We start from the raw sequence: 24,733 nt of genomic DNA on the forward strand, positions 1-24,733 counted from the left end.
TTTTCATTTTGGGGATATTTGACATATCAGACCCCTTTATTTTCTTCATAGATATGAGCTCTTGCTACAAAATTTATTTGTTCTATATTTTATTTTATTGAGTAAAGTAACAGAGTTTACATAATTAAATTACACTATAATATTTGCTATAGCCATTATAAATATTTTTACTTTAAAAAATTGTTTTCTTGAAAAACAATAGATATATATATATGTATAACTGAATCACTTTGCTGTATACCTGAAGCTTACACAACATTGTAAGTTAACTATACTTCAATTAAAAAAATGGTTATTGAGAAAAAAGAATATTAATGGAATTAGCTAATTATCCAAGCTTAACATTTATACTTAACATTTCAGTATCATGGTACTCTCAACAAACTATTGAAACTTTAACATGACTCTTTTGATCAGTGGTGAAAGCATCTAGATTTTGCACAGAATTTTTGGCGTAATTTATATTACGGTATTTGGGAGATGATTTGTGAAATCTTGACCCAAAGCTCTTTCTAAGGAAGTCTGTGTTAGTTACCTACATTACTAACTCTGCTGTGATAGAAGATATAAACATCTATCACTGACAGAAAAAAATAACAGGTAATATAGTTTGTACAGTCAAGTTTTTTTAAAATAAAAAGTTAAGCTCTTGGGCTTCCCTGGTGGCGCAGTGGTTGAGAATCTGCCTGCCAATGCAGGGGACACGGGTTCGAGCCCTGGTCTGGGAGGATCCCACATGCCGCGGAGCAACTGGGCCCGTGAGCCACAACTACTGAGCCTGCGCGTCTGGAGGCTGTGCTCTGCAACAAGAGAGGCCGCGATAGTGAGAGGCCCGCGCACCGCGATGAAGAGTGGCCCCGACTTGCCGCAACTAGAGAAAGCCCTCGCACAGAAACTAAGATCCAACACAGCCATAAATAAATAAATAAAAAATAAAAATAAAGGAATTCCTTTAAAAAAAAAAAAAAAAGTTAAGCTCTAAAAAAAATGTTTTCTAGTTTTAATAGAGTAGAGGAGACTTAAAATTTTTTGAATGTTTTGCCATGTATTTAAAATATTTTATCTTAAAATTAAAAATTAAATAAGTTGTGTGATTATAGAAAATTTAGTACAATATATAGTAATAAAGTCTTATTGATTCAGCAGTTATGGTTTTTGGTTTAAAAATATGAGAGTTTGATTTTACGTGGTCTATTCCTTAATATTTTTATTTACATGAATTTCCATGCAAGTTCTATCATAGTGGAGCAAAATGTTACCAAGGAGACAACTGTAAATTTTCACATGATGATCTGACTAAAGAAACAAAGAAACTTTTGGACAAAGTGAGTAATATTTTTGCACCTTGATTACAGATTCATTTGACTTGAATCATGTTTTATAAGTCATAGTTTATAAAACTCTGCTGAGAGATCAAGGACTTGTTAGTTTATGCTTTATTCTATTAATGTAATGTGCTAGAAAAGCAGGAATATTGGACTAAGAATTAAGAATCTTTTGTTCTTAAAAGATTAAATTATGTGATGTATATGAAACACTTCATACCACTCCTAGTAAATAGTAAATGCTCAATAGTGGCACCTATTATAGTATCCTTTACTTATTAATGATAGTAAGTAATATAATTGCCTTAACCTTAAAAAAAACCAGAATCTTTTGTTCTTATCATTGTTCTGCCATTAAAAAACCTAATTTTTTCAACCAGTCCCTCATAAATTTTACTTCTCTCAGTTGAACTTCTGTTCAAATGCAGTTTATTTATTTTCCAGTTTTATTGAGATATAATTGGCATGCAGCACTGTATAAATTCAAGGTGTACAACATAATGATCTGACTTACATACATCTTGAAGTGATGATCACAGGGAGTTTAGTGAACATCCATCATCTCCTATAGATACAAAATTAAAGAAGTAGAAAAGATTTTTTTCCTTGTGATGAAAACTCTTGGGATTTACTCTCTTAACGGCTTTTATATATAACATACAGCACTGTTAATTACATTTACCATGTTGTACTTTACATCCCTAGTACTTATTTATCTTATAGCTCGAAGTTTGTACCTTTTTAGTACCTTCATCCAGTTCTTCCTCCCACTACCTTGGTAACCACAAAATTTGATTTCTACAAAAGCTAATTTACTTTAAGAAATATCCCTTACCTCTTTGAACCTCATATTCTTTATAAAAAATTAGTTAGCTATGTCTGATCTATTTCAACTTTAATATTGTATTTTTCTATTAACAAAACTAGTTTAGTTTACTCAAGTCTTCACAGTTTTAAATGTGAGGAAGAAAGCTTGTTTTGAAATAGTAATCCTTGCCAATTATTTTTAGGTGTTGAATACTGAAGAAGAAGCTACAAATGAAGACGAAAGAGAGTTAGAAGAACTTAGAAAGCGTGGCATAACTCCTCTTCCCAAACCGCCTCCAGGAGTTGGGCTTCTGCCAACCCCACCAGAGCATTTTCCCTTTTCTGATCCCGAAGATGATTTTCAGACAGATCTCTCTGATGATTTCAAGAAAATTCCATCTCTCTTTGAAATAGTTGTAAAACCTACTGTGGATTTAGCACATAAAATTGGGAAGAAGTAAGTTAAATTTTTCAAAAAATGGCTGCATTTTCCCCCTAAAAATTCTTATTAAGAAACTAACTTGTATTCCATGTCAATCATATAATTAAACTTAGGTAGAGGTAGCAGATATCTGGCATGCACCCCAACTGCTTCTTCCCGCTTCCTTTTTGCCCCACCCTCTGCTGCCTGCCATCAGTGCTTTTCTGTACAGAATCCTTGACACAGCTTCAGAAACCTCTCCACACACTAATCCTGAAGGGCACTGCCAGGTGGATGGAACTGGCATTCCTACCACCTTGTTATGAGGCAGCACTGTCATTGATAACATCTTCAAATAGTGGGTAATATGTCTCCAGCGTATTCATTCTTTTAGAGAAGTCGTTCCTTGGGCTATTAGAGGAAAACCTCTGGATAAGTCTGCGTCCAGGTTTGCATTTTCCAGTCTTGCTTCCCATCCTCCAGGGTCTGTGCACCTGGGCTCTAAGTCCCATTGTTGATTATTCTTTTAATCCTGAAGACTCGGGGAAGCAATGAGATCTCAGCAATTGAGGAATAAGAAATCTGTAGCAAATATCACAGTTAATGTGAGCCGTTAAAAGTATTTCTATGCAAGTCAAGAAGAAGACAACTCTGTCCACTGCTTGGCTAAATATTATAGATTAGATCCTAGTCAATGCAAAAAGAGAAAGATATAATAGATATGATAATAGATATGATTAGAAATGGTGGGGCAGATTCATTATTTGGGCATTTTCCCTTAGTGAACCCAAAGGAATCACTGACAAAACTATTAGAAGTTGTACAGTTGTTCCTGGGTGTCTGAGGAGGACTGGTTCCAGGAACTCCGTGGATACCAAAATCCACAGATGCTCAAGTCCTTTATATTAAAATGGTGAAGTATTTGCGTATAACCTTCATACATACTCCCGTATACTTTAAATAATCTCTGGATCATCTATAATACCTAATACAATGCAAATGTTATGTAAATAGTTGTAAATACAATGTAGATATTATGTAAATAGTTGCTGGAGTACAGCAAATCAAGTTTTGCTTTCGGAACTTTTTGCAATTTTTTTCTTCTGAATATTTTCGATCTGCAGTTGGTTGAATCTGTGGATGCAGAACCTGCTGATATGGAGGGCCAACTGTAATTAAATTAGTAAGATGCCCAGAAAGAAGAGCAACATTCAAAAACTAAAATCTTTTTATATGCAAGCAATAACCAATTAGAAATTGTAATACAAGCGGTACGTTTATAGAGTATGATTCTAATTTTGTTATAAAAAGGTCTGTGTGTGCCTAGAAAAAGGATTAGAAGAGAACCAATCAAAAATTTTATCTCTGGGTGATAAGATTAGAGATGAATCTTATTTATCTTTGTATTTTTCTATATTTTTCAAAACATCAATATTAAGTTTTAGAACAGATAATAGTAAGCAGCAATTAAGAAAACTGGGGGCTAAAATGAAGGCAAGATACATATGTTGGTATTTCTGCTTATAGATAATATGGAATAAATTGCTTCTTAAAAATATAGTTTTCTCTTCTGGTACCGTAAAACATTCAACCAATATCTATTTAGAAATGTAACATTCTTGTTTGCCTCTTTTCTTTGAACTAAGAAATATTATTCTTTTGTCTACAGGCCACCAGCATTTTATAACAGTGCCTCACCACCAGGACCACAATTTCAGGAAAGCAGCCCACATACTCAACATATGTATAGTTCGGGGTCAAGTCCAGGTCCCGGACCTAATATGTCTCAGGGACACAATAGTCCTGTGATGCACCCAGGCTCCCCTGGACATCATCCATGCGCAGGACCTCCTGGTCTACCAATGCCGCAGAGCCCACCTTTGCCGCCTGGTCCACCTGGAATTGTAGGCCCTCACAGTCAAGCGGGAGTACTTGTTCAACTGGATACACCTTTGACACCACCAAATATGAGTGGCGCTTACCATTGCCCTGGCTTTCCAGAACACATGATGAAAGTACCTAGAGAGAATCACTGTTCTCCAGGTTCATCACACCTGCAAAGTCCTGGTGAAATGCAGCTCAGTACTAATTATGAGTCCTTACAAAACCCAGCTGAGTTTTATGATAATTACTATTCACAGCATGCTGTACATAATTTTCAACCTCCCAATAACTCTGGTGGTAAGCTTACCTTTTGAAATAACTCATTTCTAATTTAAAATATCTGGAGTCCTATTTTTCTTTAAAAGCATGAAAAGAATGCATGTTTTAAATAAAGCAACGTAAAATGTGATGAAATTGAAACATTAAAATATGATTTAAATTTAACCAAATATTTGTAACAATAGACCTTTAGATAACCTTAAAAAGTGCTTACAATCACATAATAATCTGATAATCAAATGGGATATTATTGTAACTCAATTTCTTACAACTCACAGTGGTACTTGTCTAGTGGAGTTTTATGCTAAATCAGTGTCTCTTTCCATGTTATGTATGCAGATGGGACGTGGCATGGTGAATTTGCCCAGCATCAGCCTCCTGTCGTTCAAGACTCACCTACCCGCGGGAGTGGGTCGGACAGCAGCGGTAATGTGACAGGCCATGGCCCCCTGCCTGCGCCAGGTCTCCTCCCTGCAGTGCAGAGAGCTCTTTTTGTTAGACTTACTCAGAAATACCAAGAAGATGAAGAGCCAGGCAACACCCAACCTCAGAGGGCACCAAGCAAGGAAGAAGGTGTGTCAGGTGGTATGATAGCATCTTACCTATTTGGATCACTCAGTTCCTGAAATGGTCTTGAATAAGTTAAAATTTGAAAAATGAGTTCATGGGAACTATCTATTCTATTTCCAATTTATCTCATAGCTCCTATCTTCTTGGGATTGATTGTAGTTTCCAGTGCCATTGATGAATTAGTAGTTAATTGCAAAGGGTTTGATTTGAAGCAATAAAGAGATCTGAAGCTGGAGTGTGAGGCCTGGGCAAGCAGACTTGCTATTAAGCCTTTTTTCTTTTCTTTTTTTTTTAAAGAAAAGAAATAGAACAGGAACAAGATACCTTCCAGTTCAGGAATTTTAACTTGTAACTCAAGCTCAAAGTTATTTGATTATTAGATATTCATGGGCAGAGGCTGTATACTTCAGGTTCTGCTATGTTATTAAGGAATATTATTTTTAATGTAAAAGACTACGTGGGGACATTAAGTTTCCCTTAGTATTTTTGATATTGATGAGTGTACAGCAATTAGTTAACTCATTTAAGGGCAGAGAACTTTAAGTCACCCAGTTCTTCTTATGAATTACAAAATTGATGTGTTTGGCCACTCTTAAACATGAAATTTAGGGCTTCCCTGGCAGTCCAGTGGTTAAGACTCTGCACTTCCACTGCAGGGGAGACGGGTTTGATCCCTGGTCTGGGAAGTTTCGCATACCTCGAGGTGCAGCCAAAAAAAACCCAAAAAAAACCCCATGAAATTTATGAATAACTATGTAAAACTAGATAACACTAGGTAGCTACAAGCTATTATATAAACATTGTTTGTTATGTTTTCAAAAAAGGTTTTATTAACTCTTCATTTATTTAGCATGACAGGGAAATGAGGAATTTCTAATAAGTTAATTTCCTGTAAAATTTATGTGTACTCTTTTAGGTGCTAATTTTAATACACAACCATTTTAATGGTAATCTTTCTTTAAAGTGTAACAAAGCTTTATGTTTTCATAAATAAGAAAATTAAAACTTTTCTACACGATATAAATTTTTATACTATAATACTATAAAATTGGTAATGTTTTATGAGGCTTGTTTTCTCGGAATACAGAAAACTTCTTAAACGGCTAGGTTTTTTGTGTTTTTGTTCATTGTTAGAAATTTTATTGCCTTTATAAATTTTATTTGTCCTTTGATAAAATGCTGATACAAATCTCTTAACTATCATTTTCTATCTAATATCTGCTTTCCACTGACCTTTCTCTACTGTTCTACTTTCTTTCTGCTCTATATTCATTCTTATTCCAGAAAGAATTTAAGACTGCTTATAAAATATATTGATATGAAAGTGAAAATAAAATAGCATCTTACCTATTTGGATCAGATTTGGATTGTCTTACCTATCTGGATCAAGTACCAAATTCTATGAGGAGTGAAACTCCTATACAGAAATATTTAAAATAACTACAACACCTGAAAGTGAATCACAAGTCTAGCTCTAGACTTCCTGGAAGTCAAAGAAAAAAAAAAAAGAGATCCGGTGTCTAGAAGTAGTTTTTTCAGACACTGAGATATGAGTAAAACTTTTTGCCATTGTGATATAATATTGATATATACTATTTTAAGCCATATCCCCACCCTAAATACGAGTGCTTGTTTTTTTTGTTGTTGTTTTTGTTTTTGTTTTGGCTTAAACAACAGATATTTATTGTCTCACAGTTCTGGGGGCCAGAAGTCTGAGAGCTAGGTGTTGGCAGGGTGGATTCCTTCTGAGGGCTGTGAGGGAAGGATCTGTTCTATGTATTTTTTTTTTTAACATCTTTATTGGAGTATAATTGCTTTACCGAGTGCTTGTTTTGTCAGCACTGTTCTGTTCAAACTAAGTGTGTAACACTAAAGTTCGATGCTGTGGAAACACATTAGTGAGCAGTGAGATGAGGTAAAAGTGAGAATATATATGCTATTCTATTGATCCAAGATATTCTAGGATATGTATGAATATGTGTGTGTACATATGTTCCTGTATGTGTATATATATATGTGTGTGTGTGTGTATATATATATATATATATATATACACACACACACACATATATATATATGGCCAATTCAGAGATAACCTATGTGTGTTTTAATGGAGAGGAAGGAGACTCGCCCTCCTGAAGCATCAGTTTTTATTCCCTTCTCTACTAGAGAGAAGACCTCTGATGATTATGTGTCTTAACACTGTGCCTAATACACTAGGGTTACATAGGCTTTAAGAGTAAGGCCCAAAGTGTTCTCGTAAAGTTAAAGTATATAAATTTTAGGCTGTTAGTTTTCTTTGTTGTTTTTAATTTAATGTTTGAATAATTAATATATTCACACAGGTCAAACATCTAAAAATATAGTATGAGTGAAAAGTCCCCACCTGAGCCTACACTTGCTCAGTTCCCTTTGCTTCCTTAACCATCATTGTTAGTGTTTTGTTTTCTTTCCAGGTATTTTTTCTTATAGCTCTCCCTTGTTATCCTGATAAATCCAGAGCTATGAAGTTTAAGGGATTGCTTGAATTAAAGAGAGCCAAAACATTTTGGTATTCCTTTTCAAGAGTGTTTTCCTTTCTCCCCCAGCTCTGTCTTACCACACATTTCTGAGCTCCCTTTGGCCAGTTGGAATGAAAGGTTCAGACTGTTCTCTGACTAGAAGGACATTACACATGTTCTAATATCATACTTCTTTCTTTATAAAGTATAGTGACTGAATATTTAATTGTTATACCACATCTTATCTTGTTCCAGTGTTGAAACTCTGTCATTTCTATGATGCGTTTTCTTGAAGTTAGACTACACTTATTTCAGAAATAGTATATGTGTTTTTTTTCATCTTAATTAAGGCCAAATATGAATGCTTCATTCTTTACCATAGTTTTTGTCTGCATTTAGATGATACCGTTAACTGGTATTCCAGTAGTGAAGAGGAAGAAGGAAGCAGTGTCAAGTCAATACTGAAAACATTGCAGAAGCAAACAGAAACTTTAAGGAGTCAACAACAACCTTCCACAGAACTCAGCACTCCTACTGATCCAAGACTTGCTAAAGAGAAAAATAAAGGAAGCCAAGTTGTTGACCCTAGACTTAGGACTATCTCAAGGCAAGACGTTAGAAAATCTTCTGAGTCTACCCCGCTGGATCTTAGACTTGCATGGGATCCCAGGAAATTAAGAGGGAATGGAAGTGGTCATGTAGGTTCTTCTGTTGGTGGAGCAAAGTTTGATTTACATCATGGAAATGCTGGCCCTAATGTCAAACACAAAAGAGGAGACGATGACGATGAAGATACAGAAAGAGAACTGAGAGAAAAAGCTTTCCTAATACCTTTGGATTCTTCCCCTGGTATAATGCTCCAGGATCCAAGGTCACAACTGAGACAGTTTAGTCACATTAAAATGGATATTACCCTAACCAAACCCAACTTTGCAAAACACATCGTGTGGGCTCCAGAAGACTTACTTCCAGTCCCTTTACCTAAACCTGACCCAGTATCTTCAATCAATTTACCTCTGCCCCCTCTTATAGCTGATCAGAGGCTCAGTAGGTTATGGAACACAAAAAGTGATCTTCGTCAAAGCACAGTGGCCACTGATGCAAAACTAGCAGCCAAGGCCAAAATTAACACAGCAAACAGAGAAGGCTACCTAGAACAATTTGGAGACTTACATAGTTCAGGAAGTAAATTAGGAGATCCTAGGCTGCAAAAAAATTTTGATCCTAGACTTCACAGACTGCATAATACAGAGTCTCATCAAGCAGTAATGAAGGATTCACATACATCAAAGGGTGCCCCTCATTTAGCCAGATCAAACTCTGGTTCATCACAGACCTTAGGGGCAGTATCTAGCAATTCTGGTCCCGGGGCTTTGCCTCCATATGCCCCTAAACTCTCATCTTCAGCTGGCCTTCCCCTGGGAACTCCAGGTTCAGTTCTTAGTGGTATTAGTTTGTATGACCCTAGGGAGCATAGTTCATCATCTACATCAGAGCTAGCAACAGAAAATGCAGAGAACCAGAAAAAAAGTGGTGGTTTAAAAAGCAGTGATAAAAACGAGCCTCCTCCTGGAGAAGCAGTCCTACCACAGAAAATCGCTCCAAACGTGGACGTCACTGTTGATGGGCCAGCTGACCCACAGGCAGATATTCTTGGGAGTTCCGGTACCGTTCAGGTCCCAGCAGTGCACAGTCTTCCGATTCAGGCATTAACAGGCTTAATTAGACCCCAGTACAGCGATCCAAGACAGTCAAAGCAGCCGGGTCAGGTGAGCCCCACCCCAGATGATGATCCTCGTAGAGCAACAGATGACAAATCTCTGAAAGAGGTTTTTAAAACTTTTGATCCAACTGCTTCACCGTTTTGTTAGCTATTGTGTAATTAAGCAGTTCTTTTCACTCTTGTGACTATTGCAGTCCCCTGCTGTTTTGTAACTGGTTTACCTCTATAGTTTATTTATTTTTAAATTATAAACACTTTTCAGCTGCTAGTATCAGAACCACATGAAGTTATATCCTCTAAAGCCTGTGGTATTTTATATAATATTTTTATAATTTTAAGAGACTGTAGTAATTGACATAGAAACCTATATATCAAGTTAGCTTCAGTAAAAATACTCTTATTGTAAATAAACCGTCATGAACTCAACACTCTGCCTGAATATATGCCAGTTGTCTTTCATAATCAGTGTTTAGATAAATGATTACCACTTTTATATGGTTATTAGTTTCAAGCAATATAATGTACATTACTTTTCAGAAACAGTATTTTGACTAGGATCCTATTTGTCAACACAGAACTGATTAATATGTAATGCTAACTGCTAGCTAAAATGTAAAATGAAGTAAAACATTTTTAAAATCATAATTAGCAGAGCAGTTCATGTTTAAGGGCATCACTTTTATTAGTACTGGCAATATTATTTGTGTAAATGGAGCATTTGAATGTTGTACCTTTTAAAAGTATTTTATGGTATACTGTATCATAGAAGTTGGAGATATATAAAGAGAATGTTTTGCTAAAGCGAAAAATTTCCAAGTTCTCTAACATAACTTTTTAAATTTAATTTTTCATATTAATAGTTATGAGTTACTGCTGTGTTATACGTTATGATGTTTATGCGTTTCGATGTTTTTTGTCTTTAGCAGCATAATTTATATTACTTTTTCAAATGATGTAGCTGCAATAATTGTATTCATCATGACTTTGGCAATTTTTAACAAAATTTTAAAAGATCAGTGAGTCTGTGGTGATTATTGCATTGATAATGTTTTAAATGTCCAGGTTCTATATTTTTTCTTAAATAGCAAGAAAACACAGAGATGGTATAGTCAACTGTATATGGCTACCAATAAAGAATCTCTTTCAGATCTCACCTGACTGGCATTCTATAACAGAGGAGACTGCCTGGTGTTTTAATGTATTCAATGTCTTCACAGTTCGGAAACCTCCTGAATTGGTTAGAGGTTGTATTTTTATGAAAAATAATTTGTACTCATTCTTGTATATTTATTGCAGTATATAAATAATGGCAACCCTACCTGTTTTATACATATATTATTTATAACTAAAACTAAGTAGTACGCTTAGTTTCAGGCTAAGTGTATGTATTAATATCTTGAACTAGAGGTATGTGACAGTATTTGCTAGTAACAACTCTAATAAGTAACTTGAAAAGGAGTATTTCATTATAAAAGATAATGGAAGTAGAGGAAATCAGTCCTTGAGAAGTGATTTTTTAAATATACAGCAAAATATTTATGGGGGAACCTAACACTCAGATAGCATATGGTTTAATACTAATGTATATCCTTTCTATTCCCTTCTTCACTTTTTACTTGTTTTGCTCTGATTCCATGCTTAAATGGGGTTGCAGTTAAGTGAACAAGAATTCTGCCTGCCTACCTAAGAAGTTCATTGTGTTCTAAGTGGAAGGACAGTTGTTCAAGGGAATGTGAGTTCCTACAATTTATACTTTGGTTACATTGTAGCCTAAAATGGTTCTGGATAATATTTTTGGGTTAAAAAATGCAGTTTAAAGCCATTATAGAAAGAATTTTCTGACTTACTGTCCAAACGAACTTTATTGTTAATTGAAAAGTCAATAAAATGGATAAAACTGACAGAAAAAAATATATAGACACATTTATATTCCTAAGAATAATATTCCTTTATCAGCATAAAATCAGTAAAATTGCTGAATTTTAGTAATTAAATTGAAAATTTTAGCAAATCTTTAATTCATGATTTTATAATTATTGTAAGTGATGCTGTTTACATTTAAAATATCACACAAAAAAAGATAATTTGGCTTGTTAAAGATCAAAATGGAATCCAGATTTTTTTCCAGATTCTTAACAGAAAATCCTTTTTACTAAGAGAGATATTAAAAGATTAATTTAAAAGTAAGGTTTAAAAACCATTAATACTTACTTACTAAGTAAGTTCATTTACTTAGTATTCTTGAGCCCCTATTACATCGGCTAGTGGCCTAGAGGCTATTTTACAAGAAAGTTTAAACTTACCTTCAAATTTAACAATATATTTTTTATGAAAATGTTTTATTTATGATTAAAATAATGATTTTTATTTGTAATGCTTTTTAATTGACATAACTTTAGGGAATATTCTATTATATCCTATCAACCTGGATTATCTTAATATTCTTTTTTTCCCATTTTCTTACCAAAATTTAATAAGTAGCCGTTCTCTCTAATTAATAAGGTCCTCGTAAGGTGAATTGGTGTTTTTAGAATCCATCTAATTTGATTTACACTATTACACTGAAAAGTACATTATGTCCCTATTCTTAGAAGCCAAACATTTACAGATAACAGAAATAACTGTGTCTTTAAAGAGTCTGCTAGACTCATTGGTTGAGATGTAACTTAACTATTCATACTGGTGTGTGAGAGTTTTATACCTGTTCCCTTTGATGTTGAATAGAGTGGGATATATCAGGGTGTTGAATTGGGATACCCAGATAATCATAATTTAGATTGAGCAGCTACTTTCCCATGTCTTGTTTAGTTTGCTCCCAACTCCTATCTCTGGAGCTTTCCTAGTTAGGACCTCATTCTGAATCTTGAAAATGAACCAAATGTTGGAGTGATTTCAAACTCTGCCTCAGCAGTTAGGTCTGTTGCTGTACAGACCCTCTGTGTTACCCAGCCATATGCACTGAACCCCAGAATTAGGTTGCAACCAAAGTAGCCTAATTATGAAATGATGTTTGCTTAGGTTTGTTTGTCTTTTAACTTGCCGTAGGAGTTTAGTAGTTTTCCTTGCTAGTCGTACTTACTTTAAGAGTAGAAGAATAGTAGATTAGTAAAAAAAAATCCTGTATGAGTGTTCGTATAAGCTACTTGCTAAATTAATTAGAAGAGAGAGAGGGAGGAAAGGAGAACTTACGAGGGCTAGAGGTTTATGACAATGAATTCATATTCTTGTTCTGAATTGATTTATAGGTGTTTTATCTTAATGTCTAGTTCATTTTCTGTGAAATGGGTATAATTTTGACTGTTCACAGATTTGATGTAAGGAGCGAAGTAATTATCATTTTTAAGTATTTGTAAATATAAAATTGCTTTATGACTTTCACAAACATAATCATTACGTTCCCACTGGGTTTGCATTAAGTTGTACAGATTTCAGAATAACATGATATGGTTTGTGTGGTTCACCAGTTCTATGAAGTTTCAGATGATACACATTCAAGACACAGTAGAATTGCCTGAGAAGTTGTTCCAGAGAATATTTACCCATCAAGTTGGCAATTTCCTTAAACATTTTGTGTATCAGTAAAACACAGGACTTTCCTATTTTAGAACTCTATGGACTTGTAGTGTCTATTCAAGATCCGACCGCTCTGCCCATTTTATACAAGTTGGATATTGATGGAGGGTGAAAATCCTCTGATAGTCAGTGTCGTATGACGTATTTGCTTGAATCATAGCATGTGTGTTGTGGGCAAAGTGGCCAACTCAGTCAGTATAAGGGCTGTTGGCTTTTAGAAACACTAGGGATATTTACTCCCACCTCTTAATATATATTTCTGCAAGCATGTGACCTTGACGTCTTTCTTAGTGACCATTTGCTTGATATTGATAAAGGTACATTTTCCTTTGGTTAATGGCATCTTGACGTTCGGAAGTTCCTAGGGATCTAGATGTGAGGGCTTGTCAATGTATTTCCATTTGCACAGGACAGAGTCTTAACGGTGGAGATGTTCTCCCTGAGTTCACCCTTCTGGGCTGAGGGCTACACCTCAGAGGGGTTGTCTGTGCTAAAGGCTGTACCTCAGCGAGGTGGTCTGCAGTCAAGCAGTCCACTGATAGGGTGCCTGCAACCTTCAATATTGGGCTTTCTGTGAATTTCTAGAATGAAGAGTTGTAATTATCTTTTCAGAAATGGTTTGGCAGCGCTTGATAATGTTATGTTCAAAATTTAGTGGTCATTAGTAAATTTAATTAGTTTAAATAAGGCTGAGTTTAGGAAATTTAAGCTTTGACAAAATGTAACCAAACAGGGTCTGAGTGTTTAAAGCTGTTTTTCTCACTTATGTGTTAGGACTTAGTGTTTATGTAATGTCTTTTCCCGAAGTAGCTTATGTGATTTGCAGAACCAGCGCCAGTAGCTACCAATCGCTGTTATTGCTGGCATTATGTTTTCGAGTATGTTATTTATTAGCAGTATCTGCCAGTTGTAACAAAATCCAAAGTAACCTGCCTTTCTTGGAAAGGATACATACCTGAGAAAGGACTTTAAGTTAATGTCAACATAACATTTAGAATTTCTCATTTTAAAATAAGAAATAAAAAGCATATTTTAAACTGTATTTTATGCTTTTGGAGGCAGAACCCTTATGTGTCTCCTTGCTTTTCTGTTTTCCCACTGCAGCAAGCCTACTTCTACACACACAGTGGGTGCTTTGTTCCCAACGTCCATCCAAGTTTAGATTTTACAGGTGCTGTCATCTGTTAGAGTAGGTGCGACAGAACCATTCCATGATCGTATTAGAAAGAGTACAATCATAAATTATATCTCCTTCAGTAGACACAGGGCACCAGCCTTCTCTTTTTTTGTCTCCCCTCCCCACCTCCCACCCAAACAATGTGAAAGTAGGGTTATGGCAGCTTTACTTAGGAGTTATATGTTTCTACAATAGTTTGTAATTCTAAGAGTCCTCCTAGACTTACAAGATAATTTTACTACTTCATTGTGGAAGTTTGAATAGATCAATAATTTATCCCCATAGATCTCTGAAGGATTCTTTCTGTAATCTGAAAGAACTACATGCTAGAATCTTATCTTTTAAAATATATTTCTCTAATTTCCCCCTTCCTATTCTCCTCAAAATTCAACCAAAATTATGAAGATATGCCTAACCCAGTGACTTTCAAATAGCATTTTTTCCTAAGACCATTAACATTAACTTACCCTTTCAAGTCATGAATTGGACTCTAAATCTGGGTCTTGTGTCTTGTCCTTAAACACCCTTCATTACCCTTTAGAATAGAACATTCATGTGCTACAGTTGTGAGCATAAAGGAAATCTGTTTTTTCAAACAACTATGAGTTCTTGGAATAATAGCTTGTAGCTTGGTTTATCATTGAATCTCTTGTTTTTTTAAACTTAGAATTTATGAGAAAAAAGTTAATGTATAGCTTGTTATAGCATTTTAGAAAAAAATCAACTCTGTGAATTATCAGGCTCCATGCTCCTTGGCTCATTACTCTACTGATTTTAATACCTCTGTGAGGGCATTAAGGTTGAGAAGAATGGCGAAATTTGTGTTAGATAATATTATTTTGTCAGTGATGTGATATATAGGTTATTGTAAAGGAATTAAATACATACAGACCCAGTTTTTGAAAATTAGTCATGTTGTTCCCAAACTTCCATTACAAGCAAGATCTTGGGGTTTGTTGTCAGTGATAGACTATACATTTTATGTGCTTTTTAAATAGAGAAGGTGAAAAATAATTAACTAGTATTACAGATAAGAGGTTTTAATCCACCTCTATTTTATAGGAATTTGCCCTCCAAATGTTTGAGAGAGAAGTCAAATAAGATAGGAGAATATCTTTTCCTGAAGTAGAATGAAATTTCCTTTAAAAGTGACAATCAAGAAATAGTCATTTCTATACTTACTTGCCAAAGTTTTTAAACATTTTATGTTTCTTACTGTAAACCCAGTGCTCTTCCACCAAGGATTCAGAAAGGGCTCAGTATAAATCCAGGGTTCTAGGCCATTTTGTTTTTAGTCTAGGGCCCAGGTCATTTTGTTTTTAGTCTAGGGCTGCTATGCTTGCACATGGTAAGGGCATTGATGGCACTTGTGTCCTAGGATGTCGTGTGTTTGTGTGTTTGGTAGGAGGTGGTGTTGTGTCCAGATTCCTGGTTGCCCACTTTCTATCAGATTTACAAGCACCATCTGTAGGGTAGGCTGAAATCCAGATTAAACCTATGCAGTATGAAGTAGTGTTTTTTTTTTTAACTTCCTACTGTTATTATTTCAATTCCCCACATTGTATCTCAAATGGTGGGGAAATGCTGCCTTGACTGTTTCACTTTGGAGGGTTTTAATAGATACCAATTTAGTAGATTAACTAAATTATTAATCTACTGTCTGTTCGAAAGACACCAGCAAAGGGTATACTTTGCTGAATTGATAAATTATTCTACATGAGGACTAACAAATCCCTTGGTAACATCAGGAATATCTTTTTTTCCCCCTTCTCATTTACTAAAAACTTTTCCAAGTTGCATTCTGTTGTTGCAAGTTTCTGTAGTTTTCTTCTGTGACATCTTTCTATTGTCTGACTTTAAATAAAAATGTTTCTAATAATATCTGTCTGGCAGTGCGTTGCTTTGCTTTAATAAATCTTCAGTAGTTAAAGATAGAGCATTGGGGAGCCGCGTACTCGTATGAGAGTTTGTAAATGGAACACCTCCAGGTCTTCCTGAAAGAAGGGGACAGCAGTAAACTGTCCTTCAGGTTATCCTTAGTGCACAGAGGGTGTGCTTCACTTAACCATAGAGATTAACAGCATTTAAGGCCCTATCCTGCGTAAGGGAGTATCTCTTACATTAGCTTAAATTAATTTTCTGTTAAAAGATCTGAATCTGAGAGGTTGTGAGCAAATGTAATGCTTAGAGTAGTAGAACAAGAGCTCTTCAGGGTCAAAATAAGATCTCATTGCAGGAAAGGGTCTCAGAGAGCAACTGGTCATTCTTCCCTCCAAGATCAGGAGCAACAAAGAAGTGGCTAGTCATGCTTCCCTCAAAGGTCAGGAAGTATCATTAAAAAGTGTTTTCTGACTTCTGTTCTAGTATGTTCAATGGCCAAGGGCACCCTGTCTCAAATAAGGGAACCTAGTAGATTACTGGGTTTAATTACAGAGCAACTCAGATTATCAGAAACTTCTTCCTTGAGAGCTAGCATGATCTGGTCCTGGTGCAGTCTCTCCTGAGCAGTGCAACGTGGGGCAAGTTAGGACTTCAGTGAGTATCACTTTCCTCATGGACAAAATGGGGACTCATCACTTATTTAAGAAAGATTGTTTGAGCACTTAGCATTTGCTATTATGTTTTGAGTGCAGAGATAGGTAAGATAGACTGCTTTTTAAATCAGACTTACTACAAAGTGAGTGAAGGCACAGTGCTTTGCGGCTAATATCAAAGGATCAAGTGCACAAGGATATATTTTGGAAAATTATAAGGAACAAAACAAAGTATGGTGGACATAATGTTACATAATTCTTTCAAAGCAAACCATGCCCGTCTCTAACATCCTCACACTGGTGGTGGCTCTGCCCCTTTGACTTCCTCCTCCACAATGGCACATTTGTCTGCCCAGCATTTTAGAGCCCAAAAGTGTTTATGATAATTACAGTAAAACCTCAATACATGCTAGTTTAGTGATGGGCAGTGTGCTTGGGGATTAATTAAATATTCACCATGTGACGAACATGCTGGTGACTTTTTTTTTACTACAATATATTCTTGGATACACCATCAATAAAATAGCCAACAAATATTTTTATTGAGATATAATTGACATAGAACATTCTATTAGTTTCAGGTATATAACATAATGATTCAATTTATGTATATATTGTAAAATCATCACCACAATAGGTCTAGTTAACATCCATCACCCCGCAGTTACAAATTTTTTATCTACTCTCAACAACTTTCAGATATACAATACAGTGTTATTAACTATAGTCACCATGCTGTATGTTACATCCCAGGACTTATTTATTTTATAACTGGAAGTTTGTCCCTTTTGACCCCCTTCACCAGCTTTGCACCCCACCCCTCCCTGCCCCGGCCTGCCTCTGGTAACCACTAATATGTTCTCTGTATCTCTGAGTTGGCTTTTTGTTTTTGTTTTTTTAATTCCACATATAAGTGAGAGCATTCAGTATTTGTCTTTCTCTGTCTGTCTTACCTCACTTAGCATAATGCCCTCAAAGTCCATCCATGTTGTCACAAATAGCAGGATTTCCTTCTTTTTTTATGGCTGAATAATATTTCACATTATGCATATGGACCACATTTTCTTTATCCATTCATCCATTGATGAACACTTAAGTTGCTTCCATGTCTCAGCTATTGCAAATAACGCTGCAGTGAACATCAAGGCGCATAGACCTTTTCCTGTTAGTTTTGTTTGTTTGTTTCCTTCAGATAGATATCCAGAAGTGGAATTGCTGGACCATTGATAGTTCTATTTTTAATTCTTTAAAGAACCTCCATACTGTTTTCCGTAGTGGTTGAAGCAATTTACATTCCCACCAGTAGTGCACAATGATTCTTTTTTCTCCACATTTCCACTAACACTTGTTATTTCTTGTATTTTTGTTAATAGCCATTCCGACAGGGGTGAGGTGCTATCTCGTGGGTTAGATTTGCACTTCTCTGATGATTAGCGATATTGAGCACCTTATCATGTACCTGTTGGCCATCTGTATGTCTTCTTTGGAAGAATGTCTATTCAGATCCTCTGCCCATATTTTAATCAGATTGTTTGTTTTTTTTTTCTTTTGCTATTCAGTTGCATGAGTTCTTTATATATTTTAAATATTAACCCCTTATCAGATGGATGGTTTGCGAGTGTTTTTTCCCATTCTACAGGTTGCCTTTTCATTTTGTTGATGGCCGATAAATATTTATTGACTGAATAGACTAATTTCAGCTTAGAAAAGCTTTGGAAAGACTCACACACTTGCAGTTTTCTTCTACTGTATGTGGAGTACCTAATGAGTGAGAAAGAATGCAGATTGGTCTTGTTCTCAGATCTCCAATCAGCTGCTGAAGCTGGAATTAGACCAGTGAAATATGGTCACCACTGTCATATTGATGGCATCCAAGGAAGTGAAAAGACCAAAGTGTTCCTATAAAACAAAGCAAAATTCCAACATAGGATTTATTAGCCATAACCACAGACGAGCACATGTTTCCATTGATCTTACAGGCATGTAACCTGGCAGGTCTCTCAAGGATCCCTAAGTGTCTTTAATTATCCTTAGAAGCTCTTTTCCCAAAAGTGAGCCAAGCCTCTCTACATCCCTGATATCTACCTCTTCCCCCTAAGTAGCATCAGAAACAGTCATTAAAAGATGTGTCATTTTTCAAATTATTAACGGACTTTCTCTTTTGTCTTTTGGAGTTTGCAAACTCTTGCCTCATTGGCTTGTGACAGCCATCCAACTGGGATAGTGGAGTGAAAGAGAAGAGACCATTATGGCTTGTTACAAGGAATACAAAGAGAATGAAGGTAATATTCAGCTTTAACACTCAAAAATGGGATTTTGCAGCAATATCATAACCTGGTTTGAAATAATTGTCTGAATTCCTTTATCACCCCTTCAGTATATCAATGACCAGAGTTTTGCTTAAAAAAGGGGCAAACAAAAGAGAAATGTGGTGGAGGAAGGAAGCCTTTTTCTTTCTGTGCCTGGAGAATTCTAAGAAAAAGCATAAGAGGAAAGGAGAAGAGGGGATTGATCAGATGGATGTCCAGAATCGTTTTCTTGGGGGTTGTGGGTATCGAGAGCTTTGATTTCTGTCTGAGATTCTGGGAGGAGACTGTAGTGCAGAGGTCCCATCACTGATGTGGGGCAGCCAAGGTTACATGGAAGTATTTGCTCAGGATGTCCTGATTCTCCTGGGGCACTCTCAAACCTGTGTGTCCATGGGTGCCCTCTGTGATAAGATGTGGTGACCACACAGCAGAAGCCAAGGAAGGGGTCATTAAGAGCTTAAGCCATTAGGAGCCAAGGAGAAGCAAAGGCTGTGAGGGCAGTGGTTTTATGCTCCCTGGGAGCACTTCCCAAGCCGAAGAAAGGGCCACAGTTTACCCAGGTGTAGATACGGCATGAGAGGCCAGCAGGTGTTGTGGATAGAGATCAGAGCAATGGATTTCAACCAGTGGCCACTCCAGGGTCAGCACAAAGCTACAGGGCTCACTACCCCACCCCCAAGCCAAAACATGTATGAGCAAAGCTACAGGGCTCACTACCCCACCCCCAAGCCAAAAAATGTATGAGCAAAGCTACAGGGCTCACTACCCCACCCCCAAGCCAAAAAATGTATGAGCAAAGCTACAGGGCTCACTACCAAACCCCCCCACCTCCCCCCAGACACACACCCCTAGATGCCATCTTGGGAGAGACTGAATCCTACTAAGCTTTTAAACCAGCTTGGACATCTAATTTTCTCCTGCTGATCATTGGGTGTGAGCCCAGGAGAAAGGCCAGACAGGTTATAGACAAAATAAGCAAACGAAAAACCTTTCCATATCTGAGTTGCTAAAATCTGCAACCCAAGAGACACTTACTGAAGAGCAGCTTATGTTCCATCAAGCATCTGGAGTTTGTAGTTCCCCTAAGCTCACGGCAGCAGACGGGGCAACAGAAGTTCAGTGTTTACTCTGAGGCCTCCTCCACTATTTCCATTGAACACTGGCTCAGAGAGAGTTCACCAGGTGTCCAATTCTTACACAGAGCCCAAGAGTTTACTGAGACAATATCTCATTACATGTTCCAGGAGGCGGTGTTGGCAGTTTAGTTACTGCCATCCATTTCCAGGAAGGCAGCAGACCCTGAAATTTGGCAATGTGTTGTTCAAGAGGGCTTCAGTATACATAGAAAGGAAGAGAGTGTCATGGGTGAGGCTAAGCAAGCATAGTTGTAAGATAGGTTAGATAGAAAATTAATTTAAATGAGTCTCAGAAGAAAAATAAAGGCTATGAATAAGGCTAAACTGTGGGTTCATTTAATGAACTGAATACAAGTTTAAGTACAACTAAAATGGACATAGTTGACCTAGGAAGCAGTGAGACAGCCTCACAAAGGTTTGCATTCGTTTTTACAACTGCTCTAAGACTGGTTTGGAAATCTTAAGTTGGTATTATATCAAGGCCCCGTCTATGGGATTTGGTTGTCTCCTCAGTAAAATAATGCATTTAATTTGAGGAATGAAATTTCTTGTTCCAGATTCAAAATTATAAATATGTATGTTTCTGGATCTCTGTGTCCATTTTTTGTTTAAGTGTGTGTGTGTGTGTGTGTGTGTGTGTGTGTTGTGCTGACATACCAGATGTCCCAGTGTTTAGTTTAGTTTTGGAATCGGTGCCAGTTGCCTATTAGGTCCAGATAAGCAGGACAAGGTACCAGCTCAGTTCAGAGTTAAATGTAGGAAGTTAAGAGAAGCACCCTAATATTCTTCTGTGAATTAAGTGTAAATTATCTCAGGAGGCTACTAAGTCCCATGATAATGTTAAGAAATGTAGAAGGGAAAGAATGTTTTCTGTCTCCTCAACATACAAGTTCCTGCGTGTTCCAGTTTCAGTGTGCAGGGTTGTGAGGAGGAGGAAGACTGGCCTGCCGGTCCACTCCTTCTAAGTCCCCTCCTCCTGCCCTCTTCTGTTTTTTGATCTCCAGCCATACCTAGGTTTTTACCAGTTTTTACTTCATTTTGTTTTAGAGAAAGGATTGTCCATCCTACCTCCCCACTTTCAAATCTTGATTTGTCTCCTCCTTCCCCTAAGGATTTGCTTTTCCAGGCATCCCTTCTCTGTTCAGTCTCTGTATGGCAGCAACTTCACCTACATGTGTGCTACATCTCTCCAGTGAAAACTACTGAACATGACTTCTGCTTCTGGTCATAATGTTGTAACAGGGACTGGATTTATCCTCCTCCTTTAAACAACTAGAAAACTGGACAAAAATATATGAAATTACTCTATTAGACATTGGACCATAGTCCATGAAAGACATTGATATTTAAGAGAAGAAAAACAACTAAGGAAGCCCTGCAATCACCCCAGCTCTTTGCCTGTCATTACATTCTGGACCACAGAGTAGGGAGGAGGATCCCAGGCAGTGCACAGCAGTCTCACTAAATGGAGGCAAAGATGGAAGCAGGAGGCAGAGGCAGCTGTGTGGCAGAGTTCTGGAGAGGAGAGAGCTAGCAGAAACAGAATTCCAGAAATACGTGTAGGGGTCCCCTTGAGTCTTTGTTGAACACTAAAATGTGAATTTGTGGAGTGAAACTCCACAAGGTTGGATAAAGAGTGGCTGGGGAGCTGTGAGTATACTGTTCTAGGAGCTCTACCACTGCTAGGAATTGTTCAGGCTTCCTCCAGTGAGAGGGGAAAGTTCTCACTGATCACTTGAGTATGCAGTAGAGACTCCAGAAAGGCTGAAGCTTAATAGTAGGTTTAAATTATCTAAGTCTCTAAGGTAGAGACTACTCTCTGTCTGATATAACAAAGCTTAAAAATAAGGCTCAGAAGGATAAAACTAAGCCACAAGTGACTGCACTACCTGCCAGAACAGAGCTCAACACTCTTTAAAGTGAGACAGTAAAATCCATACATTCAACAACGTAAGATCTACAATGTCCCGCGTCCAACCAAAAATTGGTAGACATGCCAAGAAGCAGGAAAGTATTGTCTTTTACTAGGAGACAGTAAGTCAGTAGAAACATATCCAGAAAGTATAGCATGATGAAATTAGCAGACAGGGATATAAAAACAACTATTATAAATAAGTTTACATATTTAAGGGAAAATATTAGTATATTGAGGAGAGAAATGGAAGATTATTTTTAAAATAATGAGATTTCTAGAGCTGAAAAGTACAACATCAGAAGTAAAAAATTCACTTCATGCAATTAAAAGGAGAAAGACACTGCAAAAGAAAGTATTAGTGTACTTGAAGATGTAGCAATAGGAAGTATCCAAAATGGAGCACAAAGAAAAAATAAATCTAAAAAACAAAAGAACAAGAGTTTCTGTGACCTGTGGGCAATACCAAGCAGTCTGTCATACATGTAATTGGACTCCCAGGAGGATTGGTGGGGGAAGGAGTAGCAGAAAAAAATATTTGAAGAGATAGCCGAAAATTTTCAAAATTTGATGAAAGCTATAAGTTCAGATGCAAGAAGCTCAATGAACCTCAAGCACGATAAACACAAAGAAAAACACTCCAAGGCACATAATCAAATTCCTGAAAATCAGTGATTAAGGGAAACTCGAGAGACAGAAACAAAAGACATATTATGTACAGAGAAATAAGCCTAACAATAACTGCAAATTTCTTGTCAGAATCCAAGTGAACCATAAGACAATGGAAAGACATCTTTAAAGTACTAAAGGAAACTATCAATGTAGAATTAGGTAAGTAGTGAAAATACCTTTCACAAATCAGGAAAAAGTGAAGAGAGTTTCACACAAACAAAAGCTGAGAGAATCTGTTGCCATCAGACCTGTACAATAGGAAACGTTAAAGGAAGTTCTTTGGGCAGAAATAAATGAAGAATGAGGTGCATCAGAAATGTTAGATATGTAAGAGAATATTAAAAATTTTGACTTTTAAAGACTTCGAAAGAAAAATTACTATTTAAAGAAAATATTATAACTGTGGATTGTGGTGTTTATAAAATATATGTTACAACAGTGGCACATGGGAAAGGAGAGGGAAATGGAAGATTTTTTTTTTTTTTCTTTTGAGAGAGAGAGTTATACAGTACATGAAGAGGTATAATATCATTTAAAAGTAGACTGTGATAAATTAACAATGAATATTGTAAACCCCAGAGCAATTAGTATAAAATACACCAGGGAAGTACAGCTTATAATACAATGGGGAGATAAAATGGAATTATAAAAATATGTTCGAGTAATCCAAAAGAAGGCGGAAAAGAGGAGAAAAAGGAAGAAAACAAACCTTGTTAATAATTTCGTTAAATGTAAATGGTCTAAATACTCCAACTAAACTGCAGAGATTGTCAGAGCCACTATAAATCCACAATAATCATGAGAGAGTCAGATTGCCTTAAGGATGGACATATAGGCCAATGTAACAGAAGAGAGACACTAGAAGTTGACCCATATATATACGGCCAACTGATTTTCACTAAGAAGCTAAAGTAATTCAATGGAGAAAGGACAGTCACTTCAGCAAATTATGCTGGAACATCTGGATATTCATATGCAATAAATAAATAAACCTTAACCCTTTTCTGACACCACACACAAAAAGTAATTTGAAATGGATCTTAGACCTAATTGTAAAAGCTAAAATTACATATACACTTATAGAAAAAAATAGAAAATCTTTGCAATCTTGGGAGAGGCAAAGGTTTCTTAGATATAAAACAAAAAGAATGAATTATAAAAGAAAAAATGGTAAATTTGATTTCACTAAAAATTTTAAATTTCTACTCTTCAGGAGATATCTTTATGAACACAGACAGGCATGCCCCAGACTGGGAGAAAATACTTGAAATAAGGATTTGTATACAAGATATATAAGAAACTTTGTTATAGCTCACTGGTTAAAAAAAAGCAACCAAAAAATATGGGCAATGAAAAAAACGATACAAATGGCCGATAAGTACCAGAAAATGTGCTCAATATTATTATTATTTTATTTTATTTTATTTTTTAATTTAAATAAATAAATATTTATTTATTCCACATGTGGCACTTGGAACTTCCCTGACTAGGGATTGAACCCATGCCCCCTGCAGTAGAAGTGCAGAGTCCTAACCACTGGACCACCAGGGAAGTCCCTTGGTGCTCAATATTATTAGTGAACAAGGAAATGCAAATTAAAACCACAGTGACATACCGTAGACACCCTTGAGAATGACTAAATTTATAAAGACTGACAATATCAAGTGGTGGGAATATAAAATGGTACAACCACTTTTGAAAATAATTTCATAGTTTCCAATAAAAGTAAGAGTATAATTACTATCCAATGCAGCAATTCCACTCCTAGGTATTTATTCAAGAGAAATAAAAATACATGTCCACACAAAATCTTGTACGTTCATTTTTTTTTCAAAATAACAAAACCTGAAAAGAATCCAAATATCTGTGAGCATGCAAATGGATGAAGATATTATGCTATATCCATAATT

General features: G+C 36.2%; 1 protein-coding gene and 1 non-coding gene across 3 annotated transcripts in view; one reads left to right on the top strand and one right to left on the bottom strand.

Moving 5' to 3' along the window:
- Nucleotides 1-10,663, top strand: part of ZC3H6 (zinc finger CCCH-type containing 6) — a 52,702-nt gene extending 42,039 nt beyond the window's left edge. For both annotated transcript variants that reach the window (XM_036873201.1, XM_036873202.1), the window contains 5 exons: nucleotides 1,216-1,325; nucleotides 2,336-2,589; nucleotides 4,223-4,734; nucleotides 5,056-5,289; nucleotides 8,187-10,663. In XM_036873201.1, coding sequence (XP_036729096.1) covers nucleotides 1,216-1,325; nucleotides 2,336-2,589; nucleotides 4,223-4,734; nucleotides 5,056-5,289; nucleotides 8,187-9,658 — 2,582 coding nt within the window. In that variant the 3' untranslated portion in view covers nucleotides 9,659-10,663. The remainder of the gene's footprint in view (nucleotides 1-1,215; nucleotides 1,326-2,335; nucleotides 2,590-4,222; nucleotides 4,735-5,055; nucleotides 5,290-8,186) is intronic.
- Nucleotides 10,664-24,301: 13,638 nt separating this feature from the next.
- Nucleotides 24,302-24,374, bottom strand: TRNAR-UCU. The gene has a single exon. It is a non-coding gene; the product is annotated as a tRNA-Arg (tRNA).
- Nucleotides 24,375-24,733: the final 359 nt, after the last annotated feature.

This window comes from Balaenoptera musculus, chromosome 13 (genome assembly GCF_009873245.2).
Source record: "Balaenoptera musculus isolate JJ_BM4_2016_0621 chromosome 13, mBalMus1.pri.v3, whole genome shotgun sequence".
Taxonomy (NCBI): domain Eukaryota; kingdom Metazoa; phylum Chordata; class Mammalia; order Artiodactyla; family Balaenopteridae; genus Balaenoptera; species Balaenoptera musculus.